Source organism: Labeo rohita, chromosome 22, assembly GCF_022985175.1.
Source record: "Labeo rohita strain BAU-BD-2019 chromosome 22, IGBB_LRoh.1.0, whole genome shotgun sequence".
NCBI classification, from domain to species: Eukaryota; Metazoa; Chordata; class Actinopteri; order Cypriniformes; family Cyprinidae; genus Labeo; species Labeo rohita.
In genome coordinates this window covers 27519914-27535011 of record NC_066890.1, presented here as the reverse complement: position 1 = coordinate 27535011, position 15098 = coordinate 27519914, and the positions used below count along the sequence as shown (strand labels likewise).

The 15098-nt window shown below is 31.6% G+C and overlaps 1 protein-coding gene across 1 annotated transcript in view; it reads left to right on the top strand.

The window, feature by feature from the left end:
* The window catches only part of LOC127153323 (adhesion G-protein coupled receptor D2), a 109346-nt gene that overhangs the window by 83351 nt on the left and 10897 nt on the right, over positions 1 to 15098 (top strand). The window contains exon 24 of the mRNA XM_051094350.1: positions 1464 to 1546. Coding sequence (XP_050950307.1) covers positions 1464 to 1546 — 83 coding nt within the window. The remainder of the gene's footprint in view (positions 1 to 1463; positions 1547 to 15098) is intronic.

The following is a 15098-nucleotide window of genomic DNA, read 5'->3' as shown; positions in this document are numbered from 1 at the left end:
AGCAATGACTGTATGATTTTGAGATCCATCTTTTCACACTGAGGACAACTGAGGGACTCATATGCAACTATTACAGAAGGTTCAAACGCTCACTGATGGTCCAGAAAGAAAAACAACGCATTAAAAGCCGGGGGGTGAAAACTTTTGAAATTTGAAGATTAGGGTGAATTTAACTGATTTTGTCTTCTGGGAAACATGTAAGTATCTTCTATAGCTTCTGAAGGGCAGTACTAAATGAACAAAATATGATATTAAGGCAAAACAAGAAAAATGTACACATCTTCATTCTGTTCAAAAGTTTTCACCCCCTGCTCTTAACGCATCGTATTTCCATTTGAAGCTTCTGTAATAGTTGCATTTGAGTCCCTCAGTTGTCCTCAGTGTGAAAAGATGGATCTCAAAATCATACAGTCGTTGTTGGAAAGGGTTCAAATACACAAAAATGCTGGAAAACCAAAGAATTTGTGGAACCTGAAGGATTTTTCTGAAGAACAGTAGACAGTTTAACTGTTCAGGACAAACAAGAGACTCATGAACAACTATCACTAAACAAAAAAACACAGCTGTGGATCATTCAGGTAACAACACAGTTCTGTGGGAGATTCACTGTGGAATTTTCAAAGTTGAGAAAAGGAGTTTGTATTGTATTATTTACATTATTTTTTTATTGTTACTTGCAAGTCATTTGATCTTTTCTCAGTGACTTACTCTTTTCAAATCTTCCTGTTAATGCCTTGGATTTTTTTCTTCATCACACAGAGGCACAATTGTAAGTTCGCACGTACAAAGAGATTACTATTACTTCTATTACTTCTTGGACTGTGGAGATTTGGCATAAAGTGAAGTCGAGCTCTCGCACGTCTGCTCCACTTACGCAAATTGACAGTTCTTTGTATGTGTAAATCAAAGATTGTTCATTGTGAGGGATACCATTCTATAGCGCTTGTCTGACTTCTGACTTCAGTAGTAAGTGACTCTTGAATGGAACAGTAGCACTGACGCACAAAGCCTGGTATGTATTCAGGACATGCCGCTCACAGGCCTGATGTCTCGTTTAGACTCGATGTGTATTACGAAGTGCCCCCAGATTTATGGGCACACAGAGACCCCACCAATTGGGGACTGAGCCCTCTGGGATGGGAGGCAAAGATTGTGCTCATCCCTCCCGTACTATCGTAGCATCTAAACACAAGTTGGCCATAAATTTGAGGAATTTATGCCGTAGTGGTGTTGTGTGTCTTTTTTTCTGTGGGCGTTTGATAAAGGTTTTAAAAATATAGCTTGTACAATACTGATGCGCAGTGAAATATTAGCTTGCGCGATGGATTGTTCTGCTTTTTTGGCTGGATAGATGAATGGAAGAGTTTGCAGACAGTTCGATAAGCATTTTACAATGTGTGAATGGTGTTTTGTATCATTTTGCAAATTTTGACTAATTGTGAATATGTCATGTGACTTCACAGGGCATCTGTCCCTCCCCTGCGTCCACGACAACCTAAATGAAGACCTGCGATGTCCCGACACTGGTGTCCACCTTTCTGGACAGGTAAGGCCTCACGCCACTTCTGTGCTCATCTATCAAGGATCCAAGGGTATTTGACATCTGAAAAGAAAATCAATTTGCTTCCTGTACAATGACACAAAAATGATACCAAATCCTTCACCCGAGCTCGGAAATGTGTATGAGTGCTGATAGGTAATATATTGTTCTTACTTTTGGTTCTTATTAAGCAATTTTGAGGAAGTTACAATGGAAATTCAGTTTAAAATTTGAAATTTAAAAAAGTACAAAAAGTACAAGTAGTTTGTAGCACTATAGCAGTGATTTGGCTTTTGAACAAATCTTTTACATTAGTGAATCAGTTTCTACATTTAAAAAAAATATGCCAATTTTAATACCAATAATAGCTAAATAAAAAAAAAGTTAAATTTATTTAGTGACTGATTCAGTCACTTAAAAAAAATAACAAATTGGTTTAGTTATTCAGTACCTTGCTCATAAATAAATAACAAACAAATCTTTTAAGTTTACAAATCGTTCTGAAATTCCTGCCTTTTTAAAAAATACTAAATACTAATTCTAAAAATACCCAAAAAATTTAAAAATTAGTTTAGTGACTGATTCAGTGACTTGCTCATAACTAAGTAATAAAAAACTTGTAAGTGAATGAATTGTTGCAAAGTTGCTCCCATTTAAAAAAAAAAATTAAATTAAAAAATAATACCAAAAATGTCAAAAACAAAAGCATTCAACTAATTGGTTTAGTGACTGATTCAGTGACTCACTCATAACTAAGAAAAAAATGTGCAAGTGAATGAATTGTTTTGAAGTTCCTCACATTTTAAAAAATGTGCCAATTTTAATACCAAAAATATCGGAAATGCAAAAAAAACGTTTAGTGACTGATTCAGTGACTCACTCATAACTAAGTAACAAAAAAAAAAAACCTTGTAAGTGTACAAATTGTTAAATTGTTGTGAAGTTCCTTCCTTTTTAAAAAATGTGCCAATTTTTATACCAAAACACAAAAACTAATTGTTTTAGTGACTGATTCAGTGACATGGTCATGAACGAATTGTTGTGAGCAAATTGTTGTGTTCTGCCCATTTTAATACCAAACATGGCAAAAAAAATAAATAAAAAAAATAAGTGACTGATTCAGGGACTCACTAAACTAAATAAAAACAAAACTTTTAAGTGAATGAAGTTCTGAAGTTTTTTCATTTTTTTTTTTTAAATATGGCAATTTAAAAACAAACAAACAAACAAAAGTTAATAAATTAGTTCTAAAAATGTGCCAATTTTAATTCCAGAAATGCAAAATGCCAAAAAACACCCCCAAAACACTTAATAAATTGGTTTAGTGACTGATTCAGTGACTCCCTCCTAACTAAATAAAAACCGAAACTTGAATGAATTGTGAATTAATTGTTCAGAAGTTTCTCCGCAATTAAAAAATGTGCCAGTTAAAAATAATAATAATAATAATACAAAATTGGTTAAGTTCTTCTGTATCTTGCTCACAAATAAATAGCAAACAAATCTTTTAAGTGTATAAATCATTCAAAGTTCCTCCCTTTTTAAAAAAAATTGTCAATTTTTATACCAAAAAAGAACAAAAAATTAACAAATTGATGATTTAGTGTTTAAGTGCTTTGGTAATACCAAATATACCAAAAATGTAAAAACAAACAAAAACAAATTCGTTAAGTGACACCATTTAAACCACATTTAGACCCCATTCCTCCTATTTAAAAAAAAGCCTATTTTAATGCCAAATATACCAAAAATGCAAAAAAAGAAGCAAAAAAAATATGTATGTTTCTCTATATATATATATATAATGCAAAAACAAAACAAAACAAAACAAAACCAAAGAACTAAGTCCCATTATAATACCAAAAATGCAAAAAACTAACAAAAAAAAAAAAACAACAAATTGGTTTAGTGACTGATTCCTCCCTTTCCTCTAAAGTACCTCCCTTTTTTAAAAAAATTGTCAATTTTTATACCAAAAAAAAAGAACAAAAAATTAACAAATTGCTTTAGTGACTGATTCAGTGACTCACTCATAACTTAATAACAAAAAAATCTTTTAAGTGAATGAATTGTTCTGATGTCTCTCACTTTTTCAAAACATATGCCAATTTTAATGCAAAAAAAAATTGAATATGTGTACTGAATAATTCAATGACATACAAAACAAACATGGCGCTGTAACTTGCAGAAAGAGTCAATGCATCAGTGAACAAATCTGAATGAAAAGAGTAACTTACATCTGTTTCAAGCTGGCATTTTTTTTAATAGTAATCAATTTTTATCAACTGTAACATCAGATTATAATATATGAAACAAACTATATTTTCCATTTCAAAAGTAGCATTTTAGTTATTCATCAACATTGCTGGCAACTTATTATTAATTTGCCTTAAAATTACTGGGATGGTAATAAAAATAAATAATTTATAATATAAAAAGTAATTGAGAATCATATTCACATCAAACATGGTAGACTGAGAGGAAGCAGAGTGATCATCAAAGACAGCAGCCCTCTGGTGGCCGCCAATAAAAAACAATGTCCCTGTCTGTTGTGTCAGACAAGTAGTATCACACTTTCAACTTCTGATTGCATTTCATAAAATGATCTCCCTCTCATCATATCATACTTCAGCTTCACATATGTTGTGTTCGTTTGGGTGGTCTCTGTCTGCTCTGAGAGATAATGTGCTCTGATTATCGCTTTCCTTTTTTTGCTCGCTGTAAACAGAAATCTAATACCAGAGTATACATAATTTAATTCACACTTGAGGCTTTACATGGAAATTTCCAGATTCCCCGTGGTGTGAATCAATTTGAAATGTACACAGTGCATGAGGCACCCCGTCACGGTCAAGGTCACAGGGCTGGGCGCGCGCACGCCGGTTCCTGTTGGAGAAGTGAGGAGAGGAGGGCGCAGCTTACTGATAATTGTCGGTTTGGTGTGAACCGGCATTGTGTCATAGTGTGACACATCCCATGATGCAAGAGTCGTGATCACTCTCAGCTGTTAGACAGCAGTCTGTTCACACTCTTACACGATCAGATCCTCTGGCACGGAGGTCTCCACATGTTGATTCCATCTGACTGTCAAAAGTGTATCAGCTCTGTAAGGCTGTGCGCACACATATTTTTCTTTTATTTTGTTTTGCTGTTATTGGGTTTTGCCCCTTAGATAATGCTGTGTTGGGCTGCTCAATTCATTTTTTATTTGATTTAATCTAATGTTGTGTCAGGTTGCTAAAAATGAGAGAACTTATTTATCTGTTGATTTATTTACAGTATTTAATTTTATTTATCATTCATTTAAAATGTATTTATTTGTTTATGTAGTTAGTTATTAGTTATTATTAAATTATTATATGATGTCAATTTATTAAAGACAAATTAATTTTTGTTTATATGAATAATAAATAAATAAATAAATAAATGTTTACCCCGTAGCTAATGTTGTATCAGGTTGCTAAAAATGAGAGAACTTATTTGTTTGTTTGTTTATTTATTTGTTTATTTATCATTTAAAATTTATTTATTTAGTTATTTAGTTATTAGTTTTTTAGTATTAGTATTAATTAAATTATTATATTATTTCATTTTATTTATGACAAATTTATTTTTGTTTATATAAATTATAAATAAATAAATAAATAAATAAATGTTTGCCACATAGCTAGTGTTGTGTCAGGTTTCTAAAAATGAGAGAACTTTTTTATTTATTTATCATTCATTTGAAATTCATTTATTTATTTATTTATTTAGTTAGTTAGCTTAGCTTATGTTCTGTTGTGTTGCTTACAAATGAGAGAAATTATATTATTTATTTTATTTATCATTAAAGTTTTTTCCCCCATTTTTGTTTATTTTATAAATAAATGAATAAAATAATGAACAGAATAATAAATAAATGTTTGCCCCTTAGCTAATGTTGTGTCGGGTTGCTTAAAAATGAGATAAATTATTATATTATTTCATTTTATTTATCACAAATTTAGTTTTCTTTTTGTTTTTGGTTATATTAATTATTTATCTGATAAATAAATAAATAAAGGTTTGCCCTTTAGCTAATGTTGTCTGAAAAATTAGAGATTTGTTTGTTTATTTATTTAATTTTATTTATCATTCATCTTTGTTTGTTTATTTATTTATTTATTGTTTGCCCCTTAGCTAATGTTCTGTCATGTTGCTTAGGATTGAGAGAAATTATATTATTTATTTCTATTTATCATTAACGTTGTTTTGTTTTTTATTTTTGTTTATTTTATAAATAAATAAATAAATTAATAAATTAATAAGCGTTTGCCCCTCAACTAATGTTATGTCGGGTTGCCCAAAAATGAAAGAAATGATTATATTATCTAATTTTATTTATCATAAATTTAGTTTAGTTTTTTTTTTTTTTTTCATTTTTATTTATATTACATTTTAGGGCAGTTATTGTATTTATTTATTTGTTGTTTATCCTTTTTCATTTTTATTTATCTGTCTTTTTTTTTTCAAACATCCTACTCTTTAGCTAATTTTCCTGTTTCTGTATTTTATTTTATTTTATTTTATTTCACATATAGCTGCCCTCTCTTTTTTTATGCAAGTATTTATTACTTTTTGAAAGCATTTGTCACAGCATTATTTGACCCAGAGGAGGACTGGCCGACAGGCAAGTATGCTCTTACATGTAACGAGAGCTCTCTCTCGCCCTTACTGCACTGTACCAGGTGGCCCAGTCAGCAACCCCTGAACATGGACTCCAGCCCTTCTAGAACCTTTAGGAACTTCCGCCAGTGTGTCAATCACTAAGTGAGTGGCAGGGCTTCCTGTTTTGGCCGTGTGAGGTTACACATCCTGGCAAGGGAGCTGCTGTCAGCCACAGGACCTCGTGCTAGACGTGTCTCCCACACACACACACTTGTCGAGCCCCACGGGGATCTCCTGACTTTCGGGCTTTTGACACACCAGCGGAGGTGCTGCACTGATTCCTGTTTTACTTCACACCTGCACGGTGCTGTCAGGACTGCTTTCCCGGCCACACGAGAGGTCACTCGCGCTTCAGTCAAAGCTAATTAAACATTTTTTGTGCCAAAAGAACGAAAATGAATCCGGACTGCAGAATGACAAAAATGAAGTATTTGTCCGTAAACACCTGAATAACTGCTAGTTTCTTAAAAATGTTGTCCTTTTTTATTGTTTCTCCTTCACATATATTGTATTTTGGAGCTCTTAAGTTTCGTCTGGCAACATGTTCAAACTTTTAGCATGTGGCATCTAAATCAGATGCCTTTCCTTAGATTTTGAAACCTTATATTTGGACGGATTCCCAATTGTATTCATAGCATAACAGAGACTGGACAGGACAAGGGAGTAGGATTAGGAGGCGTTTTAATATCGTGAAGTGTTTTTTGGTTCAAGATGAACTTTTGACGATGGGGATGCTACAAATTTGCAAGCTACGACAGTACGTATGACATTGTCTATCGTTTAGACAGTTGTTTCAAATAAGTGTCAGTCTTGAATGTCCTGGAAGTCCTTGTGAAATGTGAAAAACAGGTCAAATGATCAGCAGTGTGATCGTAGTGTAGTATATGACTGATTTACCTCAAGCTTTGCTCGTAATCCAAATGCTGTGTAGCATAACTGAGCAATTATTTGATTGGATCAATGAGGCCTACAGTAGCTCTTCAAAGGGCTTTGCTAAAGAGTTTCTTGCCTCTAAAGATCCGATTACTGCCGTTGCTGATGAGTGATAGTAGTTGACACGGACCGACTCTGCCTTTTGGGCATGTAGCTCTTAATTTATTTATTTTTTAAAATCTAACTTTCATAATTTTTACATTTGCAATTTTCATCCCTATTTTCCTCGAGCTGTATTATTAATTTTACATTATATAGATATAGAGATAGATCCATTTTATATATTAATGATTTATATTAATATTTTTTCTTTTTCTTTCATTTTTTTTGTTAATGTCTGTATATATTTAAAAAATTTAAATATATTTGTATATTTAAAAAAAGTGTAAATTAAAAAAATATATATTTACATTAATAGAATTTTTTTTAAAAGAATTATATTTACATTGATAGTTTTTATTTATTTTTCAGTTTTATCGTATTTTCTGTCTTTTTTGTTAATTAAATAATTATTAAATAATTTTTAAATAATAAAAAATGAATAATAATGAATAAAAATTATAAGAATTACAAATGTATAATATATTAAATTATAATTAATTATGTATATATATATATATATATATGTATGTGTGTGTGTGTGTGTGTGTGTATGAATATGTGTATGTATATTATATATATTTATATTCATATTTTTATTTCTATTTTATAATATTTCTGTTTATTTTGTTAATTTTTGCATTAATTATTCAAATTATTTTTAAATAATAATTATATATTTATTATATATTATTTTAAGTAATATATAATAGTTTCAATTAGATTTAGACAAAACTGATTTTATACATTAATATATATATATATATATTTCTTTTTATATTTTATAGACTTTATTATATATATATTTTCATTTTTTTATTTCTTTTTTATAATATTTCTGTCTTTTTTGTTAATTTTTGCATGACTATATATATATATATATATATATATATAGTATATTAATGGATTTATATAATTTTTTTTTTTTTTTTTTTTAATGTTTGTGTAAATTCTAAAAAATATTTTCAATTAATATATGTGTGTGTGGGTGTGTTATATATTCATATTTGTATTTGTATTTCTTTTTTTTTTGTTAATTTTTGCATTTTTTCAAATTATTTTTTCAATTATGTGTGTGTATTATATACACACTATTTTTATTCATTTTTCTTTTTCTAATATTTTTTTCTTATTTATTTTGTTAATTTTTGCCTTAATTATTTAAATTATTTTTTCAATAATAAAAATATAATTATATATTTATTATATATTATTTGAAATTATATGTGTGTGTGTGTGTGTTTGTGTAAAACATACATATAGATCCATTTTATGTATAAATTAATTTATTTTATGTTGATAGATAGATAGAGAGATAGATAGATAAATAGATAGATATTAAAATATTACATTTTACAAGCAATACTCCAAAAAATGACATCTATTCAGTTTTTCACACATTTTAGCTCAGGACAAAAACTTTTGAACGTGTTGAACCTTCAATCCCACTGACAATACACCAAAATAAAGCGGCATTTAGCTGAAAAACAATAACAGATTTTTCAAAGCTCAGAGTGCAGATGGACTCACCTCTCCCACACTCTTTGAACGGCCAGCCGTAAAGACCATTGTTTCACCTGAAACAATTCGTATTGAATCATCGCCACGTTGTCTTTTTATTCTGGCTGTCCGTCGGGGCCTGCGCGTTAATATGCCATCACCACAGCTCACATCCTCGTTAGACAGCGCAGCCGATGAGGTTTCCTGTGGCTTGGGGGCATCGCCAGCAGGACACTTGCTCCTACCAATCTATCAGCGGCGGGAGGAAGAGCGGCGCGGGGCTGTTATGTCACTCTGGAACGGCCACCTGAGCTCCTGTGACTAACTCTGCAGGAAGAAAGCGGCCAGACCGCAAACATCGGCCGCTTTAGATCATGTGGGTCCGTTGAGAGAGGCTACTGTACAGAAATTGTTTGTTGTGGAGACTGATTTCCCTTCACAGACACATCTGCTGCGTTTTAAAGGAACAGTTCGCCCACTTCAGTTCACTAGCCATGTGTTTTGTGAATGGAAGAGATAAAGAGAAAAATGGGAACGGCCATCCTGGTGTCATCCATACGGAGACGTGATGTTAATTAATCGCGACTCTGGGGATCTGAAGTCGGCTCATCTCCACCTCTTTACCCTGGTGCTGGACGTGTGGTGGGGCGTGTGATGGACATTTCCCCTTGTGATGTGGGTGGATTGGAGAGTGACACCTACTTCCACCCCCATTGGAGAGGAAGTTCCTATCAGAACACAACAGGAAACGAAAAAAGGAAAACAAGCTGACATCTTTTCACTGATGAAGTCACTTCCTACAGGCCCTGTAGTGACCCTAGTCCAAACACCCACCTACTGCCCAGACTGAAGAAGCCCGTGCTGTGAGGAGCTTTTTCGAGGCAGGTCTTCATGTTTTTCTGCGTGTATGATCTATGTTGAGTCGTTTAGACAGTTAGTGGATGTTTAAAGGAAATTGTACCCTCATAATGTGCAGCCAGAGGTCTTGCGTTCAGATGCTGGAAGGACTGAGCAGAAAGTTGCTGACCTCCCTTGTTTTCATTGTGTCTGGGCAACATGGTACTTGACCCCGGGTCACTCAGGGAGGACCGTTCATGTTGTAATGTGACTGTGGGCCACTTTAGAGCAAAAACTTCTGAGTTAAATTAGGTTTAAAAACATGAACAACAATAATCATTGTATGTGTATAATTAATAATTTTTTTTTAGAGAGAGAGAGAGTGAAAGAGAGAATTAATCAGTAAATAAATGAATAATTCATTGTAATTATATCAAATAATATGTAATATTGATACATTAAAACCAATTAGAATATTAATAGAATATTAATTATAATTATACATTTGTGATACTTAATATTGATATTGTGATATTTTATATATATATATATAATCAATCATTTTTAATTAATGTTAATACTATATTATTTAAAAATTCAAATTATATTAAATATTTAATTAGTATATGAACTGTTTTTTATGTCTTTGTTTTTCTATGCATAATACTTTAAATAAAATATAATAAAATATAGTTAATATATTATTTAATATAACTAATCTAATGTATGTTTTAATATAAATTATTTATTTTAATATAACAATGTATATGGTATATAATGTATTTATTATCTAATTATATATAAAGCTGTTATTTGATTTTATATTTTTATGTAATATTCATCCAGAAATATTGATTATTAATTAATTATTTAGATATTCATTGTTTTAAATCATTTTAATTACTATTATATATTTTTTTCGTTTTTAATATAACACTCAATCCTCGGCTGTAATAATACCAAATTTATATTCAATATCAGGTTACCATAAAATATAAAAATAAAACCATAATTCATAAAGCAATACCAGCATTTTATAAATTTGTCATAATTTAATGTTTTTTTGTTTACAGTTTATTTATTGAGATTTGTGCTTTTTTAATATAAATAAATTTATACAGTATATTATATCTAATTATATATTAAATTATACAGCTGTATAATAATTATCTTAAATAAGTTATCATTACTATTATCATTATTACAATTTTTTTATTGCAATTTGTACTCTTTTTTTTGCATTTTTTGCCTTATATATACATTATCTAATTATATATTAAATTATACAGTTGTATAATAAATATCTTAAATAATTTTAATTACTATTATCATTATTACTATTTTTTTACTAGTACTACTCTTTCAGTTTACTACTCTTTTTTTGCCTTTTTAATATAAATAAGTGTGTACAGTATACAATATAGAAATTATGTAATATATTAAATTATCTAATTTCATAATTATATATAATAGTCACTAGGAAATTATTAATTTATTTATTATTTTAAATAATTTTAATATTATATAATTTAATATATATTTTTAAATATTTTTCCTTTTTTAATATAAACCTCAGACCTCAGTATAAATCATAATGAGTACCAGCATTTTATAAATTTGTCATAATTTAAAGTTTTTCTTTTTTATAATATTATACAATACAATTTACCATATAATTTTATAATTATATATAATATTCCTTAAGAAATATTCATTCTTAATTTGTTAATTCTTTTAAATAATTTTAATTACTATTATTTATTTATTTATTGTTACTTTTGCATTTAATATTTTAATATAAACCTCAATCCTTGGCTACAATAATAACAAATTTAGATTTGATATCAGGTTGCCATGAAAGATAAAAATAAAACTGTTAATCAAAAAGCAATAACAGCGTTTTTTTTTGGTTTTGTTTTGTTTTTTAAACAAATCAACATGAATTAATTATCATTTTCCACCTAGTTCATCTTGATTTTTAGAGTTCCAAGTAAAATCTCAGAACCTTTCATCTTTTTCCGGAATTTGGGATGCAAAGGTATTTTAATCCTGGCATGCCAGTCACCACAATGGAGTTCACTCAAGGTCACAGCAGTCGCTAAAAAAGAATGAAAAATTGAGCATTTGCGACAAATTTGTGACAAAAAGGACAACGTAGTTTCACTTAAATCTTGGCAAGCACTGTGTCAACAGCTCAGATGTTTCTCAATTATCACTTTTGTATATTTGCAAAATGGATCTGTTAGCGCCCTGTGAAGTTCTTGCCAACACACAGCTGGGACAAAGAGAGGGGGAAAAAAAGATGCTTCCGTTCACGTTGAGAGTATTTTCCTGTTTACACTCAAATGCGGGTCAGCAGTTTGAGATAACGGGACCACGCTCTCATTTAGACCTAAAACATTTAACATCCCTCTCAGAAGTGCTACAGCCGTCTGGCTCAATAGACGCAGATTAGACTAATGCTTAATTAAACAGCCGGCTCCCATAGAGTGCTGCTGTTGTTAGCAGTGGGCTCGTGGTGGGCTCTGGGTGAAGTCATTAGAGGCGCGTGCCAGACCCTAGATGAGCGCTAGCGCCGCTCTCTCCCGGCTCATTGAAGATGCTCCCCCACCACATGCATTCATTATTCATGAACCCCAAATTTTAGTCTGACGTGTATATCAAAGACGGCGTTTGGTTTCTGATCTCCCCATGTGTGTCCAGCGCTGGCCAAAAGAAATTCTTCAAAATGTCTCTCATTTCAAAAAAGATTATTTAATTTGCGTTTATTATCACTCACTTGAGAATCAGCTTTATCTTTAGATGTTTGTAGCATCTAGTCAAACTGATATATATAAATAAACTGAAGCATTTTACACCAAATTAAATGTAAATGTGCATATTTAAAAAGATATTTCTGTTCCCAAACCTAGCGCTCTAACATTACATGTAACTTCAACAGTTACTTAAAGGGAAAGTTCACCCAAAAATGAATATTACCCCATGATTTACTCACCCTCAAGCCATTCTAGATGTATATGACTTTCATATTTCAGATGAATATAATCAGAGATGTATTAAAAAATGTACTGGCTCTTTCAAGCTTTATAATGGCAGTGAATGGGTGTTGAGATTTTGAAGTCCAATAAAGTGCATCCATCCATCATAAAAAGTACTCCACACAGCTCCGGCGGGTTAATAAAGGCCTTCTGAAGCAAACTGATGCATTTGTGTAAGAAACATATCCATATTTACTTTAAACCCGTAACTTTAAAACCGTAATATCTAGCTTCCGCTAATTGTCGTACACGCGTTCATGAGAAAGTGGCGTTCCAGCGGATGACATAGGACGTAGTCATAGCATAAGCTCCAGTGAGAATATGCTAGTCTGGGGAGAGCCAAGTTTTGTTTACACCTAAGGAAAACCAGTCTCCTCTTGGCGTAAATCAAAATCCTCCAACATTTTTCTTTACAAATCCTCGTTTTGTTCTACCAATTTGTGATCGTATGGATATTTTTCTTACACAAACACATCGATTTGCTTCAGAAGGCCTTTATTAAGCCTCTGTAGCTGTGTGGAGTCTTTTTATGATGGAAAGATGCACTTTATTGGGCTTCAAAATCTCAACACCCATTCACTGCCATTATAAAACTTGACAGAGCCAGGAGTGTTTTTTTACAGTTTTTTTTTTTCTCTCTCAGCATTTTTGCTATTTCATTAGGATAGGACAGTATATGAGACAGGAAGTGGGAGAGATCATAAAAGGTACGCAAATCGGGACTCGAACTCGGGTCGTCCGAAGCACAACATCGTTACATGTTTATGCACTGCTGACGAGTTAGGACATTTTTTAATATACTGTTTTAATATGAAGCAACTGCACACACCAACAAGTAGTGCTCATCTGTGACTCGCATTTGATTCCAATAGAGTTTGACGTTAGCATGTTGCTAAGCTAACAAACTAAATATACTGAATGCAAATATTTAAAGAGATATTTCTGTTCCAAAACTTAGCAGTTTGCTTAACATAGCCAACTCCCTTCAACTCTATTATGTTCGATGTCATATAACTTCAAAAGTTGCTCATCTCTGACTCACATTTAATCTTATTAGCAATTTATGTTAGCATGTTGCTAAGCTAAAGTTTTTCTAATAGCATAAACTCAAATTTTGGGTTAACTTACTTTTAGCTTATATCTCCAATCGAATTAAATATATTATAATATTGAATGAATAAAAATGACCCCGTTCTGATTCTTAATACTGTGTTGTTACTTGAATGATCCACAGGTGTGTTTTTTTGTTTAGTGAATGTTGTTCATGAGTCCCTTGTTTGTCCTGAAATCCGTCAGGTCCCACAAATTCTTTGGTTTTTCAACATTTTTGTGTAATTGAACCCTTTTCAACAATGACGTTGAAATGATTTTGAGATCTGAGAGACTCATATGCAACTATTACAGAAGGTTCAAACACTCACTGATACTCCAGAAGGAAAAACAATGCATTCGCCAGGGGGTGAAAACTTTTGAAACTTTTTGAATTTAAGGATCAGGGTAAATTTAAGTTATTTTGTCTTCTGGGAAGCATGTAAGCATCTTCTCTGCAGCTTTTGAAGGGCAGTACTAAATAAAAAAATATGATATTTAGGCAAAATAAGAAAAATGTACACATCTTCATTGTGTTCAAAAGTTTTCACCCCTCGGCTCTTAATGCATTGTTTTTCCTTCTGGATCATCAGTGAGTGTTTGAACCTTCTGTAATAGTTGCATATGAGTCACTCAGTTGTCCTCAGTGTGAAAAGATGGATCTCAAAATCATACAGTCACTGTTGGAAAGAGTTCAAATATACAAAAATGCTTAAAAACCAAAGTATTTGTGGGACCTGAAGGATTTTTAAGAATCAAGAGTATGTAAACTTTTGAACAGTGTCATTTTTATCAATTTAACTATTATTTTCTCTTGTGGACTATATGGAAACACCTTTTAAGTGAAATATTTTATTCAGGTCAGTACTAAATAAAAAATGACATGCATTTTGTATGACCCCTTTTATTTTGGTAAAATAATTAACATTTTGCAGATTCTGCAAGATGTATGTAAACTTTTGACTTCAACTGTAAATAGCAAATCCGCCATGGTGCAAGTACAACTGGCATTTAAATGGAATGGGAGATGAGACTCTTTGGTTTATTGCACATTACACCCAAAACACACCCATGACTCATTAGGAGAATAGGTACAACCCTTTTGGTCCGTGCGTCTGGCGTGCCAACCGTTTTTGCTGTAGTTAAAGTGGTTTCGGACATGCCCTATATGCACCTGTGCCATGCACTTCAGACAATACGCTTAGGTTGTTAAAACAGGGTCCATTGTGGCACTTTTTAACTGTTAAGTTACTTGTTTTTTAGTCTATTTTTGGTCAAGCCTATCATGGTTTTTTTCCATCTACTGTAGTTACAGTCTTTCAATGAAAATCATGGATGACGGAAAGTGATGACGGAGCCATTGCCTTGCAATT